The following is a 13,543-nucleotide window of genomic DNA, read 5'->3' on the forward strand; positions in this document are numbered from 1 at the left end:
CTCCCCACTTGATAAGTTCGAAATATTTCCTGCTTTTCTATTTCGCTGCTTTTCTTGTGTTTCTGTTTCGGTTTCTATTTATTTTTGTTTAGTTTTGTTTGCTCGTTAGCCGAGTGGGCGGTACAGTAGGGGGCAGGTGCTCTCCCACCCCACTCCCATCTTTCATCTCTCTCGCTCGCTCGCTCTCTCTATACCTCTCGCTCGCACTCCTTGCTTGTTTGTTTGTTTTTCGTGGCGTGTTTTGGTGTTGTTTTTGTGCTTGGTGCGTAGTTTTTACGTTCGTCATCGTTCGCTTGGTATTTCCGTCTTCTGCCGGCGTCGCTGCCCACGCTCTGCCGCAGCGCTGCCTAAATGGTTTGCCTTGAGTTGTAGTTGCACTATATTTGTTTTTGTTTTTTTTGTGCCTGCCTTAGGATTGCAGTTGTGCGCCGGGAAAAATGTTTATGTTCCAAAACATAAAATAAATATATTTTATAGTTATGTACCAAATTTTTACTGTGCGTCTGTACGATAAAATTTGTACTATTTAATTGGTAATTGAATATAAAATTGTACACAAATATTTAATTTTTTCTCCACCTGTATTTAATTAATTTTTGCAAGATATTCTTTTGTCTTCGGCTCAGTTCAGCCGCTGTATTTTCCTCTGCCGCAGTCAAAGTGCATTGCGTTTTTGGTGGCTGCGTGGGCGGTGTATTTTTGCTTTTGTTTTTATTACTGTTGTTTTTCTCTCGTGCGCAAGTTCTCAGTTCACGTGCTGTTCTCTTCTCTCCTCCTTATGCTCCTCCAACGCCCCCTGCTTTCTTTCTCTTGCCTTTTTACTATAAGCTATTGTCTTGCCCTCTCCCTCGCGCGTTCTGTGCTAGAATTCTATTCTTGGGCGAATTGTTGTTGTCCCGTTACTTTTTGGCGACCACAGTGGAATGCAAAAAGCAAAACTCGATTGAAAACAATGGATAATATGGATATAAAAATAAATTAAAGTAAACCAATAATTAATAATAAAACAATTGGATAATTAAAAAAAATGCAGTTAAATTTAAAAAGTTTTTAAAATTATAATCTAATTACTTATTTAATTTCAATCAAGCTTAGAGCATGACTGCTTTTATTCACAAAAAAATTAGTTAATAAAACACAATGTCCAATACAAAAATCACTTTGGTAACGCATTTTGGACTAATTTAATCTTATCAACTATTAGTCATAGGCTAAAGCCCTCTTAAATCTTTAAACATCATGCCATAATTTTTGAACTGTAACCCATCATATTGATAACATGTAGGGTCCATCGACGATTAACTTATTTAATCTGCATGAACTTTATGCGCGCGCGACACTTAAAATGGCAAGTCATCGTTTAAAGGGCACATTTTTAATCAATGTGGCCCACTGTGAAGGCCGCATGAGAAATGCTAATTAGTACAAATTCGTTTGTCACAATTTGACAGAGAGCGGGACTCTTTTTTTTTTGCCAGTAATCAAATAAGAAAGTTCGACAGGGTGTGGGGGTGGGTGGTGTTCTCTAAGGGTGAGGGGCACTCTGCCGCTGTCTCTGCCTCTGCCGACGTCAACGGCGACGCAGCAAACAAACACTTGTTTGCACAGGAGAACGGGAGAGCATTAAGGAAAATAACTCTCTTTCCCAGAGAGCGAAAAAAAGATATGGAAAAACTGAGAGAGAGCAGGCGCACAGTCAGCGTTGAATGTTTTACACAGAACAAAAAATATATTTTCTTAATTTAAAATATTTTTTTTCAAATTAGACTATACCACGGATAATAACTACAGTTTAATTTAAATAATTTACTTCAGTTTTTAGGTAAAGAATATGTATACCTTTGTACTTTATAAACTCAATTTCTTTCAGTGCATTTGCGTATGTTTGCGTGCGAATTTACAACTAGGAAGCAATTCCGTTTGTTTACAATGTTTGTGCGTGGGCGGGGATAGCGAAGAGAGAAAGAGAGCGGCGGAATAATGTCCCTGACTACCAGAAATTAAGTTGTGTTGTTTCTTGACCCCTCGCCCCACAACCCCCCTGCCAGCTGAGACGTTGACGTCGGCAGCGCCGCAACTGAAGGTTATCCATTTCGCATTTCTCAGTCGCTTTTGCTCCTGGTTTATCATCATCATCGCTATATTTTAGGATTTTGTTGCACTTTTGGGGTATTTTGGGTTGGGGATGTATCAAAGCATTTATTTTTTAATGAAATAATAACTTTACATACTTAGTTTAATGTTTACAGAAATTTGTCTTAAAACATCTTATAGATATTTAATATTATACAAAAAATTTGTTTGCTTATGTTTGTATTTTATTTGTCTTCGAAAAACAAGTTTAACCTTTTCCTTTATCTCAAGTTTAGGGTATATGTATCTCGATCGAATTATGTATCTGGACTTTGAATTAATTCTGACTTGTTTTTTGGGCTGTCTTTTATTGTTATTGTTGTTGGTGGACTTCGGCTGTGGAATTGTGTAAACAGCGGCGACTGCGAAGTCGACAGAGCAACAACAACAGCAAAGGCAACGCAAGGCATAAGAGTAAACAAAAGTATTTTTTTTTTTCTTCTTCTGTTTTTCGCATTTTGCAGAGACAATGCAAGAAAGTTGGGTTGAGAAAAATTGCAAAGAAGGGGGTGGGGGGTGGCTGGGAAGAAGAAGAAGAAGTTCCGGGGGGATGAAGAGGGTGTGTACAAGAAGGGAAACGGACAGAAAGACAGAAAGCAAAGTTAATGAAGATGAGCCTGATGAGTTTTGTTGCTCTTGTTGTTTTGTTTTCGGCCGCCTTTTGTTGTTGAGCTTCCACTGCAAAAAATATGCAAAGCAGCAACAACAATAACTAAAACAACAGTAAAACAACAGCAACAGAAAAAGGCAACAAGAAATATGTGCACACATACATACATATGTACATTCAATTACACTTGGGGTCAAAACTGAAGCACCATGTGCAAAAAGTTGATTTTATTAAATAAATTAATTTAAAAAATATTTTTTCAATGAAAGATATAAATAAGGTTTTTGGGTGTTTTTAATAATTTGTATGATTTTTTTACACGTGACCAAAACATATTATAACATTAAAAAAAATTGTTGTAAATAATAATAATAACATGAGTATTTTTTTATGTTTCCTTTCGGTATGAGTTTAGAAACCTATTTTTTTGACCCCAACTGTTTGCACATAAATACGTTTGCATGCAAGGCAGCGAAATACGCAAATAGAAGCAATGAACTTAATTAGTTGTTGTTACTTTTGTCTATCCCTGTCTTTGTCAGGAAGAGTGTCCACTGTACAGGTGTTAAACAATCAAATCTTTCGTAAGAATAATTTCATTAAGGAAATAATTAAATATTTAAATTCAGACAAGCCAGATAGGCTTACTTTGTAGCGGAATATCCTTGGTCATTTACTATTATAGGAAATAAACACTAGACGTAGAACTTTCACCAGAAAACCCGGAACACATTTCAATAGTAAACGCGAATTCTTTAGCTGAATTTTGTTGAAATAGTCTTCTCTTCCAATAAAGGTAAATATTAAAAAAAAAACTAATATTGAAAAAAAAATACATTTTTTTTTATCAGTTTTTTTACTTAAGGTGAATTAAAGAACATATTATAAAACTCTGCAAATACCCGGGATGAGGCCTTAAAGTAATATCTTGCCTTGTTTTGATTTCTATTGCCACCCGCTGGAAAACAAATCGCAAACCTTGGCAAAACTTCAAGCGGAAGTAAACAAATTTTTCTTTAGTTTTTCATCGCCCTTTGGCTTTCTGTTTTTCCCATTTTCTTTAGTACACTTGATAAGGTTGCCCTTCTCGGTATGCAACACTTAATTGCAGATCGCTAACTAACTGAAACACAACTGTACTTCATCTGAATATAATTATGATAAAAATGTTTATTCGGCCAGTGCTGCTACCAAAAATGTTGTGCGGGTGTGGTATTTTCTTTTGGTAGTTTTTATATTTTCGGTTGAAATGTTTTCGCCGTGTTGACATTGTTTTGCTCAACGGAAAAAATACGCTTGTCGCATTTATTTACTAACCCAGAGCCAGCTGGTTGTTGTTGCAATTGTTTACTCTTGTTCTTCTGCTTATTTCTGTGTTGTATTTTTTGTTATTCGGCTAGCAACAATAACAAGAAGCAGCGGCAGAAATAACAACAATAACAGAGCCACAGAGCTCCCGCTGCAATTCGAAACACTAAAAAGAAAATGTTATAAAACTTGAGTTCGGGCACAATTCCTCCGTAGATGAATATAAATTCTAAAAAATTTACTTTTAATTATTTTAAATTTATACATTTTAGATAAAACGCTTTTAGCTCCCTTTTTTAACAATGTTTAATAATAAATAATATTTTACACCAAATGTAATGTTTTTCTATTAAATTGTATTATTTTAGGGCTTACACGAATATTTCAAATTATTTTAAAATATTTTACAAAATTTTCTGTCATCCGATATTCTTAATTTTCTGTGCATTCGCTTCGTTTTGGTTTTGGTCTCTCCACTTTCGTTGATTTTTCGTGTGCATTCAGCAAAATTTGTTTTCTGCAGCTCCTGTTGTTTTTGTTCTTGTTGCTGGCTCTATTTGGTTGTTTTGTTTTGCTACGTTGTTTTTTATGTGCAAGTTGTTTCTTTTTTTTCTGCGCTTTTACTGCTGTAAATTTTCAAAAGTACAGCTGTTAACAATAACAATGACATATAAACACTCCCGCAGGGGCAACAAAAAATGCCAACGCAGCTATGCCAAAAAGCAAAACCAAAATGAAAAGATATATTAAAAAAAAGAAGGGAAATACCGAAAAAGTAAAGCAGAAATTAAACAACAAACGAATGCAAAAAAATTAATTAATTAAGCATTTTTTTGTTGGTGTTGACCAACCAACGTTGGCAACACGTGAGTTTTTTGTGGGTGGTTGGGTGTAGAAATGTATCTGTCTGCTTATGTTGTAGCCTTAGTTCTTGGCTTCGGTCGTTGTTTTATTTTTTAATTTTTTTATTTTGGTGGTTGTTGCATAGTTGTCATAGTTGTTGCTCATCTGGAATATGTCGAATATTTCAGTGCACTTTTTCATGGCTGTCGACGCGCTAAAATGCCTTGAAATGTAATTGAAAAGGGAGGAAAACAACGCTAAACCTGGCGATATATGAAAGTAAGTCTTCCAAGAAAAGTACTGTTCTCTACTTAGTAATTGGGGAATTCCATTAAACAAATGGTTTGGTTTATAAGCAGGAATTTCTGTTTGTCACAAATGGAATACATTTAATTACTTAATAAATTTAATAACTTTTAGTTTGGAAAGTTATTTACTGGTACTAAATTTTAATAGTTTTATTTTGAAACGTTTTATATGGAATCCGAAAATTTTGAAACATATAAAACCCATATAGTTCCATAAAATGTCAACGAATTAAAATTAAAAATTTAAAAAATAAATTTTAATAAATAAATAAATAAAGCAATTGCAATTATTACTTTTAAATTGGAAAGGTTTCCAAGGAATTAAAACAATTCGTTTTTATTTTACAATTAAAATAATTGTATACTTTTCGTTATCGTTATGTAGACACCGATAAATGAGGAGTGCAAATGCTTACGAGACTCCAGTGGAAAAGCAAGTTGCGCTAGGAAAAACAAAAAAGAGGAGGTGGGCAAATAATCCTTGGGGGCGATGTGGGGTTAAAAGCAAACGAAGTCAGCAGGGCCAACGACAACGAGGGAATAAAACAAAAACGAGGCAACAACTGAATGAAATACAATAAAATTTTAAAACAAACAAATGCAAACACATAGACAGAGGGGCAAACACACAAACACAACAAGGAGCCAATGCGAATGCGACTAATGAGCACTGAAACAACAACAAAGAAGCTCAACAACGTGAAGAAGAAGAAGAAGAGTGGGCAGCGGATTGAGGGGGTGAATTTGACAATCAAATACCGTAGTCGTCCACCAACCCCTCTCCCATTGCCACCCCCTGAAATAAACAAATAGCACTAAAACCAAGTAAGAAACGATATAATCGTATTTTTCGAATTTCCAATACCTCGCTATCGAATTGATCTAGTCTTACCAAGAAAATTAAAAGAAAATAAAAATATATTAGTGAAATATAAGTTATATCAAATTTTTCACAAAAAAGTTATCAATCAATTTGATTTTCAATTGGTTCGTAAGTCATTTTAAATTTTTACTTATGTGTTAAAAAGATTGATTTATTTTTAAAAGGCTCGTAGAACATGTAAATATTTTCATGAAAATTAAAAGAAAAACCCGAAACCAGACCTAAAACCATTCTAGCTCGAACATTTATAATAGGGGAGTGTAGGGTAAGGTGACGAACGATTCGTTTTTTGAATGTAACTTTTGTAAAAATCAATATTTTTCAAAAGTGTAAACGCAGAAAGTTGCTTACATCTACTGAGCATATCCCTGTAAAATTCGAAATTCCAATGCAGCTAAATCCCACAGCGTTTGTCGTGAACCCTACTTTTTTTGCACTTTCAAAAGTTGTAGGGTAATGTGACGAACGATTTGTTCTTTAATGTAACTTCTCCAAAAATCAATATTTTTTAAAAGTGTAAAAGCAGAAAGTTGCTTACATTTACTGAGCATATTTCTAAAAAAATTTGGATTCGAAATTTCAACGTAGCCAAATCCCACAGCGTTTGGTGTAAACCATCCTTTTTACAAACAAAAAAATACATTTTTTTATATATTATTTACGGAAAGGTTATTTTCGATACGGAAAAGAAAAAAGTAATAAGATAATACCCAAACTTAAAAAAAAAAATGGTCAAAGTGCAAATTTTTTTTTAAATTAAATTAAATTGACGTCACTATTAAAAACAACAATAAAACTGCAGCAGTAAGTGTTATCTGGTATTATTATATTTTTTTTACAAATAATCAACGATAACAGTTAAAATTCTTGAATAAAAAAAGTTCGTCACAATACCCTACAAAAAGTTCGTCACGATACCCTACAAGGTAGACTTGGAGCAAAAACGGTGTCACTCTCAAACGGCTCAAAAGAAAAAAACGCGAAGTACCAAAAACTGTTGATAAAGATCTCATGTATACGTGCATATATTTGCCTGATTTAATTTTCCACTCATCTTTGCTCTGGCACTGCTGAAACACAAGTAAATTGAATAGGTATGCTAGTTTGCGCACTACATTTTTAGCGAAAATTACCTCACGAACAAATTACGGGACTTCTTATTAATATTACTGTAAATACATTGTCGACACGATAAGGGGAGACGACTACATTTATTTGGAATTTTTGTCGTGACGTCATATATGAGATTCGACGAGTTCGTCACATTACCCTACTCGTCAAATTACCCTACACTCCCCTACGGATAAACTTAATTAATCATGAAGTATCTTTTCAAGTATCAAGAAGTATCTTCTTAGAATTCTAACTAATATTAAACCGGAAGGACTTATGTATAGGTACTTTTTAAATTTTCAATCTTATTTATATTTTTTTTTAAATAATTAGAACGGAGAAGAAAATAATTGTTCAAGATTTTTGAAGTTGCATGGCCATAATATAATAATAATTAGGGCAAAAATATTATTTCATCAAAAGGTATTTTTAAAGCCAATCATGCCCAGAGATTATCCCAAGCTAATGGGCAACAAAACAACAACAGCAACGACAAGGACAAGAAACAGTTTGTGTTGTATAGTAAAATGCTTATTTACGCATACAATTGCACGTGAGCGGTCGACAGTTGAGTGCGAGTGAGACAGCAACAGCCCCCCAGGGGGTGGGGTGTTTGGCTGGGCGGACCAAGAAGAGGAGAAGGGGGCGGTGGGTTAAAATAGGAAGTTTTGTTTGCAGTGCGCACAGCAACGGAGAGACAAACACAACTGTAACTGTAATTGTGTGTTTGTTTGCTCGAAACTTCCCCCCACTTCGGTGAACCACCCACCAACCATCACCCCCACCTTCCCTCCCATTACCACCCCAACCACCCACAGCTGTCTGGCTTCTGTTTCCCTCATTCTTTTGGCCAAATAAAAAGTTTGTTGAGAACATTTGCAAATGTTTGTTTTAGAAAACGGAAAATGCTTCGTTTGTTTCTCATCATTATCATCATGGAAATTAACATCATCATCATCATGATGTTTTGTATTTGTCTTTGTTTTTGTTTATTTTTTTTTTGTAGGGTTCTCTCGGCTTCCTTCGTTTACTATGCCCTTACTTGTTCTCGTTTTTCTGCTTCCACTTTCTCTTTCGCTTTGTGGGTTAGTATCCTTTGAGATAATTAAATTTTAATAATTAAAAAACTATATAGTTTTAATATTACTTTTAATCCCACAAAGAAGAATTTTTTTTGATAACGATTTAAGGTCTGCCAGTTTTTAAATTACCTAAAATATTTATTCACCTTTAGAGTTCTTTCTGATTTATTTTCTCATTTTTAAAGGAGTCTTAGTGATATTTCAAGCATTTAGTAATTTGTAAAATAAATTAGGACTTACTTTAATATTATAGATTCCCTTTATTTTATAAAGCTTCAAGCTGATAATAAACTTTGAAATTTTTTTTTTTAATTGCACAATAGTTTATTTAATATTATTCTAATTGTAAAGGGTATTCGACGATTTACAACATCCATTAATTATTTGGCTCCACTTGTTTGGTTTAGCTCCTTGTTTGCCTCATCGTCATCGTATATTCGTATTCGTCGTCTGCTACTTTTGCGTAGTTTTGTTTATTTTATTTGTTTTGCTTTGTTTTATTTTTGTTTGATTTACGTTTGGTCGTACCATTTACACTGAAGAAAATGGAGGTATTACATAAATGTTTTTATACTTAAAAAAAAGGTAGTTTTAAGCTAAAATAAAATATTATTATTAAATCAAATATGGCAAAATAAATACACTTTTTACACAAAAATGATTGTAATTGCGTTTTTTCACATGGTATAGTCATTTTCAATGCTACTTTTTTTTGAGTGTTTTGAGAGCTTTTCCCTTACTTAGAACCTGAGTCACCCCAAACCATCGACTGCCCCGCCCACTTTCCAAAAACGCCCACCTCAAATTGTTGGCCTGTCGCCGTGTTTTGTTTTTCTTGTGCTGCTTCTTTTATTATTCGGCTGATGGGGGAAAAGTGGCGAGTTTTTCTTCTCCTATTTAATTTTGTTTTATTTTTTTCGCCCTGTTTTGTTGTATTTTGTGTAGGTGTATTGACTTAAAGTTTGTTATACTTCTTTGCCTTTTGTCTTTCAGTTCCAGGTTCAATTTCTGCTTCTTATTTACGCTTCTCCTGCTTTTCCATCGTCCTGGACATGTTGTTGTTGTTGGCTTTGTTGGCTGAAGGAAACGCCTTCGAAACATTTCAGTGTTTGTCCTTCGAATGGTTTTGGTTTGGGGTATTTCACCAAGTTTGTTCTGGGGCGGTTTCCATTCTAATATTATTTTATTGTTTTTTTTTCGACAACTTTTGTCCCTTACATTCTTTGACCATCTATGTATATATTTAAAAACACAGAATGTTGAGTTTTTGTGTTTTTAAAACTAAAACTTTAAAAATTGAAAAATCCAACACTTTGTAATACCTGATAAGCATTTTCCTTCAAATAGATTTCATCGTCAGATCCGAAAATATTATCACATTCGGATATGTGTTTTCAAAATCTTAAGTATCTGAAAAATAAACCAAGTAAATTCTAAGTACAAACAGATATTGTGAAATGAACAAACAGACCAAAGAATGGTCTCGAGCTCGGCTTTGTAAGCCTAAGGATAATCTTACCACCGAGGCGGGAAAACGAGAACGCTTTGTGCCATCCTGCGAACTAGAGGTAATTATACAGAAAAATTTCAAATGCAGTGCAATATTAAGGAACAAGCTAAATTTTTTTCACTTTAAAAGAAAGATTTTATTTCTAGTAATTAATTATTAAAGTCTTAGACACTACAAAATAAGGATACAATTTTCTTGCGAGGGCCCATTTAAGTAGGCAATAAATTTACCTTTTATGACCTTAGGACCCAATGTCTTTCATATACCTAATTTTTGTATTTATTTTACAGTACACTCCTGTATCGATGGCTTGCCTAATGGGCTGGGAATACGCCCGGATTTGGCTGCGCGATCGCGACAAATTTGTCCAGCAACGTGAACGCGCTGTCAAAGCGAAATATATCAAGAACGACTTCGAGTGGTGGCTAAAACTGCGCAAAACATCCAAAAAGTTCTGCAAGGTTGGGGCATGATACCGAAAAAAAAAAATACAGCAATGAAATGTAACGCAATCACTCTTTAAAAGAAATGATTAATATAAAAATAAAAATATTTGCAAACCCTTTAAATTACGGTCTTAAATTATCCAAATCTTCGTATTTTTAATGATTTGTGAGAAAGTATTATTTAACTTATGAATGAAGCTCTACTAAATTTTGGAAAATAATTTTAATGAATAAATCATTATTATGCATTTTTTTCAGAAAAAACTTCGGAACTGAACTTGGGACTCTTAAACCTTCGCGACCTTTTTATTTTAGCCTGGACATAAACCGCATTGGGTTGACTTCAAGCTTTTTAGAAGCTCATGTAAAATAGTGTACTTGTATCTGTTACTCTTCTAATTTTGAAATGCCGCCTGTTTGTAAATCTCATATATGTTATCTTAAAAATATAATCATACATTTAGTACAACTTACGGATAATTGGAAGGTCACGGTTTGATTTGATAAGCCAGACATTCCCGTTAAAAGTAATAGAATGTTCAGAATGGAAAAATTCTTAGTTTACACTCCTATCGCAAACTTCCCAGCTGAACTTTACATTTTTAGCATGGATATTAACCGCATAGGTTTGGTTAGATGCAAAAGTTCTTATAAATAATGGTATTAATGGAACAAGTTTTGCACGCCTTTTAAGAAAAAAATGTTGAAGACATTTTATTTAAAAGAGAAAAATAATTATAATGAAGATTTTTAAGTAGTATTTTAAAGCTAGTTGTGAATTTATTTTAGTTTTTTATAGAACACTGTAGCCGAAAGTTTAAAACTTGGCACTGGCAGGGATCGGTTATTGTTGCTGGGACTTTTGTGCGGCATTTTTTTGTTTATTGTAATCATAGCGTTAAACAAAAATGCTTCCTAGGGTCAGCGCAATGGCTTAAAGATTATCACTCATACGTACTGTTGTCTGTGATTAAAACTTCATTTTATTTTACGTGGCGTAGATTTTATTTGTGTTGTTTATACAACAATTAACAATAACAACAATTTAACAATTTAATTTATTAATCAAAAAGTTGCAAAGTTGCAAAGTTGAGCTATACTCGAACTGGCTTACCTATAATAGCGCTATATTTGTCAGAAGCTGGATGTAATTGACAAATGGGAGCGAAAGAAGAATCGCAATTACATAAAGAGTAGGGGGAGTTACCCCCATTAGCGCGCTCTTTATTGCACTGGCAGAAATGTTCGTCCTCAATTGTTATCGGCTCTAACCTTAGGAGGAAACTCATCCAGTATTGTGAATCATTCCTCAATTTAAGTTGAATGGCGGCGAGCTCATCTTGATTCTCGATGACAGCCAAATAAGCTCCTTGTTCCCGACAGAAGACTTCGGCATCAGTCCAAGATATTTTGACATCGTGATAAATGGAAAAGTATCTTTTACCTATTCTCTCAATTACAGTTTTAGACTGCAATAATGCCAGAGTTTCTTTTCGAACTCGTTCCATATTTTTCAGAGTTTCAAAGTTTTTATTTTCTATTCTTTCCAGCCTTTCTAGGTTTTCTTTTTGAAAGGTGTTTATATTTGTCTGAGTTTCTTTTAAAATTTCAGCAAGCGTATTTAACTGCTTGTGAAAATAGTGATTTTGATCGATAAATGGCCTTTGAGCGGCCAGGCAGAATGCCCCACATTGATTAGGGGCATCGGTGACAACACATAGTTTGTCCTCATCAGCTGTTTGCACATTTGACCCTCGTCCAATTTTATTCAGCTTCTCCAGAATGTGTGTTTGAGTTGTCTCCAAGAACGCAAGTTTTCCGTTTAAATGGCTATCTTGAATATTCAACTGCTTGCGGAGCTCATTAATGTCCTGTCCATCCAGCTGCCTATAATCCTGAGATCCAGCCATACCGTAAAGATTGCAGGCGGGAAAGGCGAAGAAAATAAAAATTCCGAAATTGTACATTTCAAAAACGCTGAACTGCGGACGGCGAATGTTGCCGATGAACTGATTTTAAATATATTCGCCGAATTTCTAAGAGCCGGTATTAAATATATTCCCCGAATTTCTAAGAGCCGATATTAAATATATTCGCCGAATTTCTAAGCGTCACTTAGTACATATGTACATTGTACATAGTACACCACATCTATGTTACCACTGAAATAAATTATTCATATATATATGAACAATAGGGCGGTCCTACTCTCAAATTTTTAAACAAAAATGCTTCCTAGGGTCAGCGCAATGGCTTCAAAGATTATCACTCATACGTACTGTTGTCTGTGATTAAAACTTTATTTTATTTTACGTGGCGTAGATTTTATTTGTGTTGTTTATACAACAATTAACAATAACAACAATTTAATTTATTAATCAAAAAGTTACAAAGTTTTTGAGCTATACTCGAACTGGCTTATGTGTCGTATGAGTAATTTTTTATGAAAATTTTAAGACCGTTTTAAAAGAGCATTTTTAAGGTTTGAAATACATTTGTAGTACCTGCACTAAATGTACTATACTTAAAAGAAGATATTTATATTTATTGGACCACCCCAATGTACTCTAGTTTTTTTTTTTCAAACATTCGGAGAAATTGATCTTATGGTCTTTGCAGAGAAAGGTAATAAAAAATTGTATAAAATTTTACTATTATTTTTAAAATTTTGTAGAATACATATGATGTCAAAAAGTTAGCCAAGAGGCTGAATTATTATATGTAATAATTCCTCCTCATGTTAGAATTCCTCCTCACTCAGATGAGAAGTAAAAGGAAATGTAGTGTTCAAGAAGTCTTTAATAAAAGTAAAAAGTATAAAAGTATGGTAGTTATGTTTTTTACAAAAAGTTTAAATCTACTTAATGCTTATTAAATAATTAATTTTTATTTGTTTCTGTTTCTTTTGTTGTGAACAGCTGTTTGGATAACTGGCCGGCTAGGCAAAATCAACAAATCTCTCCCGTGAAAAGCTTTCGTTTGAGTGCTTTGAGCCGTCGTCTTCATACAGGTTGCAGGACCGGAAAAGCGCTCAATTTGAATTCGGTCATGCCACCCACTCACTTCCACAAGCTCGCTCACTCACTCTCTCATTGCGGTTTTTACCGCTCGCCCACGCGTGCGATTTTCCAAGCAGATGCAGCGGCAGAGACAAAAGCGGCGCAGTCGACGTCGTTACTAAGTTAGTTTTTTTTTAATGTCCCTACTATTTAACCAGGGATTGTTTCCGACTTTTAAATTGGGATTGCTGCGATTATATAATATTTCAATCTTAAGTTATTTTGAAGCTTCAGTTAAAAGTTCCGGT

The 13,543-nt window shown here is 34.1% G+C and overlaps 1 protein-coding gene across 1 annotated transcript; it reads left to right on the top strand.

Moving 5' to 3' along the window:
* Nucleotides 1–9,624: 9,624 nt before the first annotated feature.
* LOC108068778 (uncharacterized) lies at nucleotides 9,625–10,359 on the top strand. Its single transcript, XM_017158533.3, has 2 exons — nucleotides 9,625–9,848; nucleotides 10,081–10,359. The coding sequence occupies exons 1-2, from the start codon at nucleotides 9,738–9,740 to the stop codon at nucleotides 10,261–10,263; spliced, it is 294 nt and encodes a 97-aa protein (XP_017014022.1). The 5' UTR covers nucleotides 9,625–9,737; the 3' UTR covers nucleotides 10,264–10,359.
* Nucleotides 10,360–13,543: the final 3,184 nt, after the last annotated feature.

This window comes from Drosophila takahashii, chromosome 2L (assembly GCF_030179915.1).
Source record: "Drosophila takahashii strain IR98-3 E-12201 chromosome 2L, DtakHiC1v2, whole genome shotgun sequence".
Taxonomy (NCBI): Eukaryota; Metazoa; Arthropoda; class Insecta; order Diptera; family Drosophilidae; genus Drosophila; species Drosophila takahashii.